The sequence below is a fragment of the Protopterus annectens genome, chromosome 2.part0 (assembly GCF_019279795.1).
Source record: "Protopterus annectens isolate FY-2018-M chromosome 2.part0, PAN1.0, whole genome shotgun sequence".
In the NCBI taxonomy this organism is placed as follows: Eukaryota; Metazoa; Chordata; order Ceratodontiformes; family Protopteridae; genus Protopterus; species Protopterus annectens.
The window spans coordinates 1,340,842,894-1,340,857,937 of record NC_056728.1 but is presented as its reverse complement, the minus strand read 5'-3'; the positions used below and the strand labels follow the sequence as shown (position 1 = coordinate 1,340,857,937).

General features: G+C 39.7%; 1 protein-coding gene across 1 annotated transcript in view; it reads left to right on the top strand.

Annotated features, from left to right (window-relative positions):
- Nucleotides 1-15,044, top strand: part of ACAD11 (acyl-CoA dehydrogenase family member 11) — a 1,831,981-nt gene that overhangs the window by 976,193 nt on the left and 840,744 nt on the right. Inside the window, exon 13 of the mRNA XM_044061525.1 lies at nt 8,387-8,485. Coding sequence (XP_043917460.1) covers nt 8,387-8,485 — 99 coding nt within the window. The remainder of the gene's footprint in view (nt 1-8,386; nt 8,486-15,044) is intronic.

Sequence of the window (15,044 nt, the reverse complement as noted above, 5' to 3'; positions counted from 1 at the left end):
GCTCAATCTTTGTTTTTTTGCAACAGTGTTTACCTTAGTGGATGTTTTTTCAGTGTAATTAAACACTTTTGTTTTTTATCGGATTCCTGGGATTTATTTAGGACCATCTTGGTCTTCGAATACTGCGACAGCCTTCATTGTACCGGAACTGCGCATTGTGTGGTGGTTTGTGAACATTTCACCTTTTGGTTACCAGATTACAAAAAGCATATGACAGCATTCCACATTTACAGATAAAAGAGTGTTTACAGATTAAGTGAAAATCTGGGCAGCTGAGAGGTATGACTGTATTAGTTGTTTGCCATCATTCACACAACACTTTTGCTATTTTCTAGGTGTAGTATTATTAGACTAGGGTGTTACTGTCAAATGTATATTAAAGCAATGCAAAAAACGTCTGCATTAGGAAACAGCAGGCTAGGCTTCATCTTGGTCTTGGTCAGTCTCCCAGCCATGCCCACTGTTGTTATTGCTGTGGCTTACTTAATTGTGACAGTGCCAGCAGTTACAGTATACAGTACCTTATTTCCCATGGGTTATAGTTACAGTATACAGTACCTTATTTCCAGTGGGTTATAGTTCCTTGAAAGTTTTAGCATAGATTGTCCCCTGACTCGTATTATCTGTGTCACAGACATATGTCTAAGCCATGCATCACAAGATTGTACTGGATTCTCTCTTGAATTGTTAGATCATGATCTGTGGCTTAAGCGGTGATATTTACTGTAAATGTAACAGTAAAATAGGAGGTCTCACTCAGGATTTGTCAGATAATTTTGCCTCATGCATCTGTCATGAGTTAACTGATACAGAGTACAGTGTATACAGAAAGTGGTACATAAATGCTTTACCACATTTCACTGTTTTGGTGGCATAGCATCATCAGCATGAAAGTCGCATCTCATTTATTGCTCATTTTACAGTATTTTTGTGAATACAAATGATGCATCTCATTTATTGCTCATTTTGCAGTATTTTTCTGAATACAAATGATTTAAGTAGTTTATGGACACATTTACTGCAGAGGCAGTGGCATAAAAACTCTGACTACAGCCCTGGCAACCCAAGTTTGATTAGTAGCTAGGGTGCTTCGGAGTTTTGGCAGGGTAGGTCCTGGGGAGAGATCAGGGTAGAACTAGCCACGTACTGCAACAGGTCAACCTTAGAGCAGCCACTAACATGCAAACACGCAGCTTAAGGGTGGTATTACGCCAGCCAAGCTATGATGGATGGTAGCCTTCATACTGGATGTGCAGAGCAAAGTTATTGTGAGCTTGCACAGCAGCATGGCTCATTATCTCCCAACCCAGGGACTAGGGTTAGACCATTCAAATGCTTTTATTGCTAGGATGGTAGGTGTAGCACAAAGCACCCTAATGGCTGCCTGAATGTTGCCTCTCTCCCACCATAAGCAATTCTCACATTAGCTTTGGGTGAAAGCTCTCCCACTTTAGAAAAAAAACAGGCTCCGTCTGATTGGGGGAAGCTTGATGGTTGGCAAGCGTGGGTACAAAAGTCACCTAGGAAAAAAGTACATTTATGCAAATAATATTTTCCTTAAGTTTTCTGGTGTAATAGGCAAGAGAGTCAATGAATTTACTTGTAGACTTTAACAGTATGCTTTTATGTTGTTATGGTCCGATGATTAGCTTGTATGCACTACTCTTCCTGCCTCACTAAATAAGGCTAGAACATTTTTGTAAAATGTATTCTGTCTCCCAAAATGTTATGATGGGGGCGGATGTACCAGTGTGATTTTGTTTTACAGCCAGGGCTTGACCTTTCAGCAGTGTACTCTTTGTCCCCAGAATATGTTCCATACAGAAATATTATTTATTTTCTCTCACTTCTTTCCATTATATTATAACAATGCTACCCCAATATTGTTATAAAGCAAAACAGCTTAATTGCTTGATCTTGTTAACACTGAGAGCCAGTGAGTGAATGGCCTGTTTTTCCCACTCCTTGGCTAATGGGACTTAAGTTGTAACAAATACTTTGTCACGTTCCCAAACAAAATGATATAAGATTTCTTAAACTAGTGCAGAATCTGGTACAGAGAAGAAGCAGTAGGAGCACTAATGAAAAATTCTTTATATGTGGTACTCTTGTGTTTGGATTAAGGGGAAGGAAATGTACTTTAAAGAAAGAAAAATCTTGATCTCTGCATGCATAAATATTTGATGTTGTTCACTTTACACTGCATTTTCTTATCTGCCTCTCTAATTTTGTTACAACATATCCTAACTTGAACACCACTTTGGTCAGATATTGGGGAGAGAGGTGTTCTGTGCATTACTAATGTCTCTGTATCGTGCAGATTGGTTAATATTATATCTGAAGTAGTTAACTTCATTTTATCTGCAACCTGTGGGCATTCGGATCCATATCAGATCCGAGTCGGCAACTTTAAAAGCATCTGCTCTGAGCTCCAAGCTCCTTCCCCTTACCCATAATACACCACCATCTCCTGCCTTCCCATAGATCATGTTTGCCGCTTCGTGCATCAGCATCGTGATCTCCATAGCTCTGAGCCTTAGGGTTTATTGTAAGTGCTTTTTTGGGTTTTTTGTGTGAGAGAAGTTTCTCAGTTAGTTCCCTTTTCCTCCCCCTAATGCTTGTTCATCGGTTGTGCAAAAAAAAAAAAGTTAGTTATGTGGTAGTTTTTGTGTAGGCCCTTCCCTTAGTGTGTGCGTGGTCAGGTAGTGTGTTGGAGTTTTCTAGGTGTGGCTGCTGTTGTTTGTAAAATGTCTGAACAGCCAAAGCCTACCTTTAAAAAATGCACAGTGTGTTGCCATAAGCTTTCACCAGCGTATGGTCACACACTGTGTGTCGTTTGCCTGGGTGTAGCTCATTTGTCCGCCCAATGTAGTGTTTGCACAGGGTTTAACCCGACGGCCCTGAAAGACAGAAAAGCCAAACTGGTAGCAAAAGGCCTTCTACTTTAGATACTTTAGCATCGGCCTCGGCTCCTTCAACTCCCACCCAACTCTCCCCTTAGGCTGGGACTCACCCTCCTGCTAGACCAGCTGAAGGGAATGTGAAAAGGAGAGACAAAAACACAAGGATGCAGAGAGAGGGAGAGACAGAGAGAAGAAAGGGGATAGGCTCCGTAAATGGTCTCCAGATCGGGAGTCATTCCTTAGCCCGCCTTCCAAGATGTCGAGACCTGTATCTCCTCAGCTCCACTCCCCCAGATTTTCTCCAGAGCTGACAGAGCCAAGGCCTTCCTCCAGATCCTCTCAGCGACCAGTCAGATTCGAATCGGTCACTTCATTGCTCTCGACTCGGAGTCTGTCTGAAATGGATATGGACAGGATAATGAGGAGATTCATTCGGACCCAAATCCAGATGGGAGTTTTGCCAGGCCCCTCTCCCTTTGGAGGGGGTCCTCCATGCCATTCTTTCATCTTTTTTTTTCTTCCCTGATCCAGCCTGCGGTTTATGGATCAAAGGATCTTTGGAGCTGGGGATTTGGCGCCAATGGTTCCTCCAACCTCGACTCCGGCGATTACCTTGAGTTTCTCGGGGCCGGAGACGGGGAGTCGGATCCGAGGGAATGGATGTGTCTTCAACTCCAACCTTGCTGGATCTGAGCCATTCCTTCAGTGCTCTGGCTACCCTAGCCTTGGCCCCAATCCTCACAGTGGACCCAGGGAGAGCTTCCTCCTTGTTGGGTTCTGAGCAGGTGTGCCCTCCATCGGCATTCGACGTGGTGGAGAGGGTTCTCTCCCAAGGATCGAGACCCCAGCCTATTTCCTTGGATTCCACCCAGACTCCCTCGGATTCGGTTACAACTCCCTTCAGCTTGTCTCAGGGACAGCCCGTACTAGAGGAGCCCCAGGCGGTTCTTGTGGAAGAACCCCCCGCAGCTCACAAGCCCTCTACAGAGAGTCCCACTGAAGAGGGTCATCGTAAGCACATGTGCAAAAGGAGGCACCTGGACTCCCCTGAGTCCCTTACAGAAGGCACTGATTTAGATGAAGGAGAAGGTTCCCCCGGTCACCTCCCAAGGATGTCTCCAAAGGAGACATCATGGAGATCCTCTGCTAGATCGGAGATTGGTCCCTCAGCCCCAAAAACTTCTATGGATGAGTCAGTGTTCCTGGAGGCTTTTGGCACCAAGCCCATCTATGTCCTGGGTGTCCCCACTGGTGGATCCTTTAGTGGATCTTATCACCACGTGGGCATGGAAGGAGCCTGACATCATAGAGCCGATACCCAAGCACCTGGACAAAATTTTCTCTCCACCCTGTGACAGACAGGCATAGTATAAGGGATCCCCTATGAACAGCCATCAAGAGGGAACTGGCTCAAGAGAGTTCCTCGGTCCACCCTCCAGATAAGGTGTCCAGGACGGTGGATCGATTTGGGAAGCATGTGTACTCTTAAGCGATGTTTTCCATCTGAACGCTGAACTACTTGGCATACGTTATACGACTGCAGTGAGACCTAGTCACGGAGTTAGCTGAGTCGCCCCCCAGAGACTCTGTTGCAGGAGGACAAGAGTCTGTTCTCCGCAAAGATGTCTACTCTAAAATCAGTGTCAAACATGTCCATGCACCTCCTTTTTTCATACTACAGAAGGAGCAGTTAGGGCGGCTGGGACCGGCGTAGCTATGAGTTGACACGCTTGGCTCAGACTGTCAGTTTGTGGATCCCTTCAAGGCATCTTTTACGAATGCTCCCTTCGATGGTTCTTCTCTCTTTGGGAAGACCGTATGTGACACCCTTGTCCAGAGTAAAAAAGACGGGAAGACTTTGTCTGCCATCAGAATCCGCTTCTTTAGCCCTCAAAGATTCTTTTCCAGGAGTCAGAGAGTGCAAAAGAAGATGTGGTTCCAGAAATTGCAGTTTTCCCGGGACTCTTAGGACAACTTGTCCCCTAGAGGCAGAGGGGGACATGACAGACGCCATCTCAGAAGAAGAGGGGGTCCGAGGAATTTTGGGTCTAGGGAGCTCTTCTCAGACAGGCCCACGCAGCAGCCCTGAGTGGTTGCCCAACTGTCCTACTCTGACAGCTTGGTTGCTTCAGTTCCTTTGATTGCCAGGACTCCTGGTATTTCGTCTTCAGTGAAAACTATTCTAGTAGCGGCTCATAAGTTTTCCACTAGGAAGATATACCACAGTAAATGGAAACGATTTTCTATTTAGGCTTCTCAGAGAAAGCTGGATCCTTTTACAGCCCCTGTCTCTGTGGTACTGGATTTCTTAGCCAGCATTTTTCAGCAAGGGGCTAGTTCTTCCACTGTGAAAGTGCAACTGGCAGCTATTTCAAATTTCCATGTCGGCGAGAACAAGAATGCCCTGGCCTCTTCTAGATTGTGTAAGGCTTTTCTTAAAGGCACTTTACTTTTATGTCCTCTAGTTAAGAACCCTGTTCTTCCTTGGGACCTTACCTTGGTTCTCCAGGCCCTAGTTGCTTCCCCCTTTGAACCTGCAGCATCAGTAGATTTGAAGTTCTCAGCCTGGAAGACAGCCCTCCTAGTGGCCATTACATCGGCTAGGAGGGTTTCTGAGCTTCAAGCCTTGTCTGCCTTGCCCCCTTATTTGATCTTCCACAAGGACAGGGTTTCTCTCCGTACAAACCCTTCTTTCTTACCAAAAGTGGCTTCTGAATCAAACATTAATCAAACAATTAACCTGCCTGTTTTCTTCCCAAATTTTCAGAACAAGGGTGAATATAAACTGCATTTGCTAGATGTTCATAGACAACTTTGTTTTTACCTACACAGATCAAAGCCCATTCATAAGTCTGACCAGTTATTTGTGTCCTTTTCTAAGCCCTTTTTGGGTAAGGCCATCTCCAAAGTTACCTTAGCTAGATGGATTACACTATGTATTTTGCAAATTTACAAAGACAAAGGCTTGATTCCACCTGGTCCTGTTAAAGCTCATTCTACCAGATCTATGCCAGTGTCTGCTGCTTTCTGGTCTAGGGTATCATTGGATGACATTTGTGCGGCAGCAACTTGGGCTAAGTCACATACCTTCATTTCAAGTTGGATTTAATCTCCAGAGGGAGAGCAGCTTTCAGCTCTGTGGTGCTCAGGAATATCCTTCCCTGAGGGCTTCCCAGGAGTTTGAGTAGCTGGGGACTCTGTCCCACAGGTTGCAGATAAAATGAAGTTAACTACTTCAGATAAAGAAGTTATGTACTCACCATAACGTTCCATTTGAGTAGTTATACTTCATTTTTCTGAAACCTTCCCACCCTCCTTCCCTCAAACCTTCTCATGTGATTAACAGGTGTGGTTTACTCTAGTTTGAGTTGCTGATTAGTTTGAGTTGTGGCAAACTCGATCTGAGGGAAGGCAGGAGATGGTGGTGTGTTATGGGTAAGGGAGAGGAGCTTGGAGTTCGGAGCAGATGCTTGTAAAGTTACCAGTTCAGATCCGATATGGATCTGAATACCCACAGGTTGCAGAAAAATGAAGTATAACTACTCAGATGGAATGTTATGGTGAGTACATAACTTCTTTTTTGCAGCTTGTTCTAACCTGAATCATCATAGTTGGGGATAACTGTACTACCATAACTTTTTTCTTTTTTAGGTATCTTCTTCTCACTGTGTGTTCTGTATCCTCATAATACGCCATAATTTTGCCTTTCCTTCTGTGTCATTTCTCCACAGATTAAAGGTACCCTGATTTAATGCTTATATGGTTTTTCACTGATTACCAGGTCATTATTATTTTTTTTTAGACAAGGTTCTAAAGGGATATGTATGGCTGTTTTCATGTTTTAGCAAAAAAAGAAATAGTTACCAAGTTACCTATTTTTTGTAAAATCAGTTATTGTTTCAGTTAGGGGTACTTCACTCACTCAGAGGTATCAACATTCTTGAACTTCATGCCTGTGTTACCCACTTATCCATGAGTATGTGACAGAGAGAAAGGTTTATGCATTGGGCCATATGGTGTGACAAACTGCAGAAGGATATAACTTGAATTTTCACACAGAAAGAGAATGAGAGAAATAGTTTAGTTAGACATTTTTATCTGCAGTGTTCCATGGCTCAGGTAAAATGATGGAAAAGATTCTATTATGGAAAAAATATGATCTTTTTGTGCTGCTTTTGTTTGTCAGTTTGGCATACAGGTTTGTCTATATGTTGCTAGACATAGAGTGTGCAGCAGTCCTGGATTCCCACATCGCACTATATGGCTTTGAGCATGTAATTTAACCAGATATTGCTTTTGGGTCATCCCTGAGAAGGGACTGTGTAACCCTTGAGCTGACCAATGTAACAAACAGTATTTTTAATCAGGATGTGTACTTCTTGTATAATTTTAATGACTTTCACTATGTTGCATAATATAATTAACACCTACAAAAAATAAACTTTATGTGCATTCATCTATGTTTTGCTTTCTACCTGCCCTCCATTCGGGTATGTACTAAAAACAGTGGGAACTTAAGACAGTTTATGGTAAACTGTCCCACTGTGTACTATGCAGTAATCCTTCCACCACTCTGAGAAGAGAATTTAGAAGAAATATAAGTGGTAAATCTGGGAAGTTAGTGGGGATGAAGGACACATTCATCGCTATGATATGAAAGTAGAAATACAGCATTGCTTAAAATATTTTGACAGAAAAAATTGTTAAACAGTCAGCAAAGATTCTAAGAACCTTTCTTTAATGTTTGGTGGAATGTATTGGTTTTATGCTGCCTTTTATGTTGTTAAGGTTCAGCATTAGTGGGATGAATAGTTGCAGTGATGTATGGAGGAAACATACATCTTTGACAGAAAGACACTTTTTGCAGTGCATGGAAACTTTATGATGTTTTAAAAGACTTTTGCTTGAAATGTTTAAAAATTACTGAAACGTGCAGAGGGGAATACTAATGCTAACTAAATTACAGACAGCCTTGCAATGTATGCATCTTTCTCATCAAAGTTGTTTCCAATGAAAGCTACCCTTATATATTTTATGAAAAAGGAACAAGTGAATAATTCCAGGATCATTTACTTTCAAGTGATAAAACTGTTTTTTAAAAACATCATATCTGTGTAAATGCATTTTTTCTTGAAATGTAGGTGGTTGTTGTTGTGTCTTTCGGCTTTTCCCGGTTAGGGGTCGCCACAGCGGAACTCTGGTCCGCTAATGATTGGGAGTTGATTTTTACATGCCGAGTTACCAGCCCTGACGCACAACCTTCAACAAAGGTACGCCCATTCACGCATGTCACCACGCGGAAGACGCTCTAGCTGAGAATTGAACCGGACAGCGTCTTACTGTGAGGTGACATTTAATTATTTTAGACTATAAAGGCTAAAAAGTAAACGTGTTTGCTTCTGCTTGACTATTTGCCTGTTTGTTGAAAATACCAGATGTTTCACCAAAGTTCTGATGTTTGTCTTAAATGTTTGTAATCACAGAACCAGATGTTGCTTCAAGCGATGCTACAAATATTGCATGTACCATTCAACGAGATGGAAACGACTATGTTATAAATGGCAAAAAGTGGTGGAGTAGTGGTGAGTATTGAATTCATCAATATCTTCCACATTTTAAAGTAATATGGGGTACTGAAAAATGAAAATGATGACAGTAAACATTCATGTCACAAATCTACCAATAAAAAAACAGTATTTTAAAACTGGGGGGACCTCCTGAAAATAATTAAAAAAAAAAAATAAAAATGTCTGAATTTCATTATCTGCTTTGCCTTTATGCTCCAGATAAGGCATCTATGGTGGTGTTATAGTGTAACCTAGTCAAACAAAGGTATGTTATTACAAGTTGGGGTTTGTAACAAACTGATAGAGCAGTTGATACTTTTAAGCCAGATGCAATTGAACTGTTTAGTTTACTGTGAACCATTCATTCATTCCAGTAAAAAGCAGCAGTAATAATAATAATAATAATAATAATAATAATAATAATAATATTAATAATAACCTTTCTGTGCTGTGCTGTTGGTTTAACATAATTGTGTGGTTTGATAAATGTTTGTCTATTGTCTGCTGTTTCTTTCCTCCTATTGATCTGCTGTAGTAATCTTTTAATACCGCAGCTGTGAGAAGAAAGACATATTCTAATGATGAAATATCCTGATTTTAATTGTCGGCTAGTACAGTGTGTTTTTAATATACGTACCTAAAAATAGCTCATACTTTGTGGCAGTTACTTTTATATCTTCTGCTATAAAACTACAGGATACTGCATTAAATTGCATTGCTTAGACCCGTAAGGTGTATTGGCTAGGGTGAGTGATATATGCCATTTCAGGCTGTCTTAGTAAGGTGCAGTCAGAATATGAATGGGGTGCAAAGGGTTGAAGCAGTAACCAACACTATAGATGATAGGATCGATTATTGACCTGAGCAATGAAAGAGCCAGCCAGGGAAGGTGGGAGGAGACAGCTAGGGAGTGTGGGCATAAGAAACTACCAGTGTCTTACCCACCCATCCCAGGGTGAGGGAACAGCTTGGTCTGCTGCAGTACTTAGTAGACAACAAGGATCTGTATGTGTGCATTCAGCAGGCATATAGTGCTGAATGTATATGGAAGCATTTATGATTAAAAGACCTAGCATGGTGAGCATTGCATTCTTCAGAACTAGAAAAGCAGAAATGCAGGTAGGCATAAGATCTTAGGGTCTTAGCAATTACAAGGCAAGTAAATCACAGGACTGTTTATGCTTTGCTGATACTCATCCTGTGATTTTAAATGCGCAGAAGACCAAAGTGTGCTGTTTTTGATGACGTATTACTTCTAGTGAGTAGGTCATCCTTTCTTAACCCAGTTGATAGCAAAACTAACAAAAATAATTTTTCTTCTTTTAGTTTTGTGCTTTTCCATTTATTTATTTGTTATAATCTGGTATTTATCCTGGTCTATAGATCCTTGCCAGCCAGTAAAGGTGGTGATACATGTATAAAATTGATTTGTGGAAGGTACTTAAGACCAGTTTTTCATATAGGTAATGATAGAGTTTGGACAGTAATGTGAAACAGCAGTAATACAGCGTGTTGTAAATAATCAAAACAGCACCTGTAGATGCAGAAGCATACTTTGGAAGTAGGTGATTAGAGGATTAGTAAGCATGAGGTGAAGGAATGTACTAGAGAACATCTGTTTAATACTCTGAGGAAGATCAGCTTAGGTTTGATTATTTTGAGCAAGAGCAATAACTAGTCTTCTCTGGAAACATCAGTTATACTATATCTACGATCCAGAGATAAATTGTACTGCTGTACTGAATTAAACTTTTTTTAAACTGGAAAATATAACACAGGTAACTAATCTTCTTCCTTTGCTAACTTGTGGAAGGAATGCTGTTTATCTCAACTAATAATTTAATTTGTAATAAATTGTAACAGACCCTTTACAGAGTTACCAAAGCTGCAGCCATCTGTGACCCCAAAAACCTTATTACTAAGCACTTCCTGTTTTAAACTTATCATTCTACAAGGCCAGTTACAGTATGTCCAAATTACAGCCTACTAATTTATATATATATATATATATATATATATATATATATATATATATATATATATATATATATGTGTGTGTGTGTGTGTATAAAGTACATACACACACACACACACACATATATATATATATATATATATATATATATATATATATATCCTTGAAGTCACTGTATTTGCTGAATCTCAGTGCACTTTTCTTACAGACCGCTGAACTCCACAGAATATTTTCCTTTTGAGGCCTTCAAGACTTAAAACTTTCAAGAGAACATCTTTTCAAACATATAGGACAGCTTTCCCAAAGATCTGGAGTATAATCAATCACTGTGTTTCATTCTTATTTCTTGGCACATATTAAGGCAGAGAGCATAGGTCAAGCAGAAGCTGCATATGCTTTGATATCATCCAAGTACCTAGGCTAATAGGTAAGTACTAGGCAATCAGTCCACAGACCATTTCAAGCCTAGTCAAAGAATCCTATTCACAAAGTTCTCTCTAGCCTTAAGGAAGGAAAGACAAGATAGAACAGGGAGAATTTGAGGCTGTCATTAAATTTCTAGTTTTTTCTTGAAGGCGGCAAGGGTGCTACACTACTTGACATCTAGTGGAAGTTTACCAGAGCTGAGCATACCTCTCAACTGTTCAGATTTTCACAGAATGTCCAGATTTTTGGTTTGTTTCTCTGAAAACTTGTGGTTTTATAGCAAATCACTGAAGATTATTGACAAACTAAATAATGACATCTGTTTGAATTTCAGACTTCATATCCATTAGAAAACACATGCTAATGCAATACTTGTCATTCTATCAACTTTTTGAGTAATTTTTAAAAACTGTCCCTGATTTTGGGTGTTTGTCACTCATTATTTGTGTGTGTGTGTGTGTGTGTGTGTGTGTGTGTGTGTGTGTGTGTGTGTGTCTGTGTCCTGATTTCTTGCATTTAGAGGTTGAGAAGTGTGGAGCTGACATATATGTTGGGATAAGAATCTATCATGCCAATATGTCTTATTTATCTGCTGGTGAAGGTTTAGTTCCTTTAACCTACTATTTGAAGTAGCATTAGTTCTTTGATGGAATAGGAAGTCAAATAGGGTTGGATCTTTCATGGCTTGAAAGATTAGATACAAATATTGACGGAGTAGTCTATAAGAGACTGAGTAGAGAATGGACTACCAGTCACTCTACGTTTTTTTGAGGCCTCTGAATCTTTTGGTTATGAATCTCTGAGGTCTTTCAAGTTGATTTGTTTAGACAAATACATGCCAAAAGGTGCATTATATTCAATAGTGGCTTTGATGAGATACAAGTAAAAGAGCATTAAGACAACTTTACATCTTGTGGAAATGCCACTGGAAATTAGATGAGACATATGAAAGGCTTTCAGAACTGCATGATGGTGAAATTATAAGGAATTATCAACAAGATTACCCAGGTCCTGCACAACAGTGTCTGATTTGAAGGTTGCATCACCTATATGGTAAGTGAATCTGTTTTGTTGACCAAAATGAACTATACTAGACTGACCTTACTTTGTATAGTCTTCCCTGTCCCCTTATTTGTCTTTTCACCTGCTTCCCATTTTTTATGTATTTATTCAGTTTTATTTACCAGGGAAGAGCAAATTAACAACAGTAAAGTAAGAATCTCCATCACCTTCCTCAAGTAGCCTTTCACTGCCTTCTCAGCTGTATATTTTCCTTACATCTTACTCTCCTGTTACCCTCTTCTCTCTTTCACCCCTACTGTCACACTCTTCTTCATAACAGTACCCAGAAAAATGCCATGCTGCTTTCACAAATGTATTAAATGTGATGCTACCTTGGGCAAAAAGGATGCATTGGTTCATAAGGAGTGACTGTCCTTAAGAAAAATGAGATATGGAGGTTTCATCAACAATAGCTGAATTATGTCTGGCGGAGGTGATGGCAACTAAGAATAAGGTCTTCCAAGACAAAAAATTTAAGTTCACAGTCATGGGCAGACAAAAAAAAGGGTGGTAGAATCAAGGACTGCAGTACCATATTGAGATCCCACGGTGGTGTGGGATCTTTAAAAGGCAGTTTAAGAAGGATTGTGCTGCACAAAAAGGCTTTACAAAGTTTATGAGAAGATAGTGAACAGCCATCAAATCCAATGTGGAAATTATTATTCAAACTTGTGTGCATAAGAGATGCAGCCATTCTGCATGCTTAACGTATTTATCCATATTTGTCACATGGCAAATTCCAGCTGGTCATGACCTGTTTTCATTGGAGGCTTAGGAAGAAAATCAGTACAACATTTACAGTATCAGTAAAAATACTTCAAACAACATAAACTCTATAGGCACCCATTTCTTCTTTCACTTTTGGTCTCAGACTGTCTCATTTATCTTTTTCACCCTTCCCTAGGCCAATAGGAAATGTCTCCTTGCTGCTTTATATAACAATCCAGGCATTCTGTTCTGGGATACCATTTCTTCTGTTCTCAAGATGGCAGGAAGACCTGAAATAAAGAGTATTTGTCTTATTCTCCATTTGGAATAGATCTAATGCTGGGTTGTTTTAAAAATCAGCTCAGCAAAACAGGGTTGTGTTATTCATGCCAAGTGCTGGGAAAAGGAGAAAACTTAGGCTGGCCAATGTTAATTAAAATAAAATATGATCTCTATCTCATCTTATACCTGGGAAAACTCATGATTAAGAAGGGTGTTACAACAATGGAATGCTACAGAGAGAGGAGTGAGACTGACCTATCTAATGATCTAGGGAGAGATCACTCATATTTCAACCAAGAATTTTGGGGTATTGTAAAGCTTTATTGATCCTTAAATATCCATTAATACAAAAGGTTAAGATAAGCTGGGAAACATTACTTGACATCCAAACAGACCTTAATGGCTGGCTGCAACAGAGAGTTACACAAGATGGAAAATGTAGGATCTTTGGATGGAGGGTTTGGACATAACTTTAATCCCCGTTATAAACTAAAAAAAAAATATATATATATATATATATATATATATATATTGTACTGCAGCTGACAGTTGTTGGAGATGTAAGGCACAGGATGGGTAACTGGACCCATGTATTCCTCTCTTGTCCCAAACTTAAGCAGTTTATAGAACAACTTAAGAGTCTTTTTGGCAAATTATTAGGGGAAAAATTGAATGTTATCCAGTTTTATATCATCTGGGTTAGAACACAGATACCCCCCCCCCCCCCAAGAACTCTAATGGTAATGCTATTAGCCAAGAAATGTATCACTAGGAAGTGGAAACAGAGGACCCCTTCAGAAGTTACTGAGCTTGAAGACATACTGAATGAAGTAATGAGGGCCGAATGAACCTCAGCATACAGAAACCATAGAGCAAACCTTTTGCAGAAATGGAGGTTATAGCAACTGTATAAACGTTCTTAATAATTTTACCAGAACCTAGGAATTACTCCACCTTAACTAACAGTTTATTATTATCTGGGTTACACCCCATGTGGAACATTTAACTACCTTACCAGTAAGCATAGCTAATCTCTATAACAGCAATGTATTCTCACTTACAGCTCTTATGTCATACATTTTAATTAGAAATTTGTAAATATTGTTTACCATTAGTGTCACAGATTGTTTCTTTATCTATCTGCCCCTTTAATTGACCTATGCTGTTCCTTTCTTATATATCTGGGAGTTTACTAGTTCATCTGGATCTAATCAAACTATATATAATCTGTTTTTTTCCTACAGTAAGTTTGGATGATATTTTCTTGTTGATTAACAGCTGCCTTATAACTCAGTAAATAATAAGCACTCTCAATGCACAAGCCTGTAACCTATGATTATTAGTAGTTTGTTGGTAATATACTGTGGGCTGTTAACTGCAGTGAGGGTCAAAAGGAGATCCTTACATCTGTTATTTGGAACCACAGAAGTCTTATTATTATGTCATTTGTTTTCTGTGTAAAGTGGAATCCAGGCAAATTGAATTAAAACAAAACAAACAAAAAACCCAGCAAACTATTTTCCTTTGATGAACCTGTTTTATTTGCATTTGTATTATAATAAATTGTTGCACTATTTTTATACAGACTAGTGATCTCTGCTGCACTAATGGTGTGTGGTAATTATGAAATCTGAAATAGATAAACTAAGTCGAGTCGATGAAATCCCAAATAAGTGAGTTTATTCAGGTGCATGTGTACAACAGAGAATCCTGTGCAGTATACCTGGTGCATTAAATACTTATTGTCAGTAAAGAAACATCAGCATAATAGGATACTGTTCTTGCAGGGAGTCTGGTGGAAGCGTGGTCCTACTTGATAACTACTGAGAAGGTGATGGACAGTCTGAAGGCTGGCTATTGATTTTGCAGTATCTTCTGATTTAGATACTTTTGAAGAATATTGTTGTGATAACTAATCTATTATCATCCCTTTCAACAAGAGCGATGTTCCTGAAAATTACCATATTAATGGCAATATCCTAACTATGCACTCAGTGGTGAGAGATGTGGGCACTCAGGTTGGCAACAACCTTGCCTTTTATCACCATATCTCCAGAATGGTAAGAAGGGCATTCTGTATGGCTCAACTCATAAGTAAGGGCATTGCCTCAAGAAAAAGTG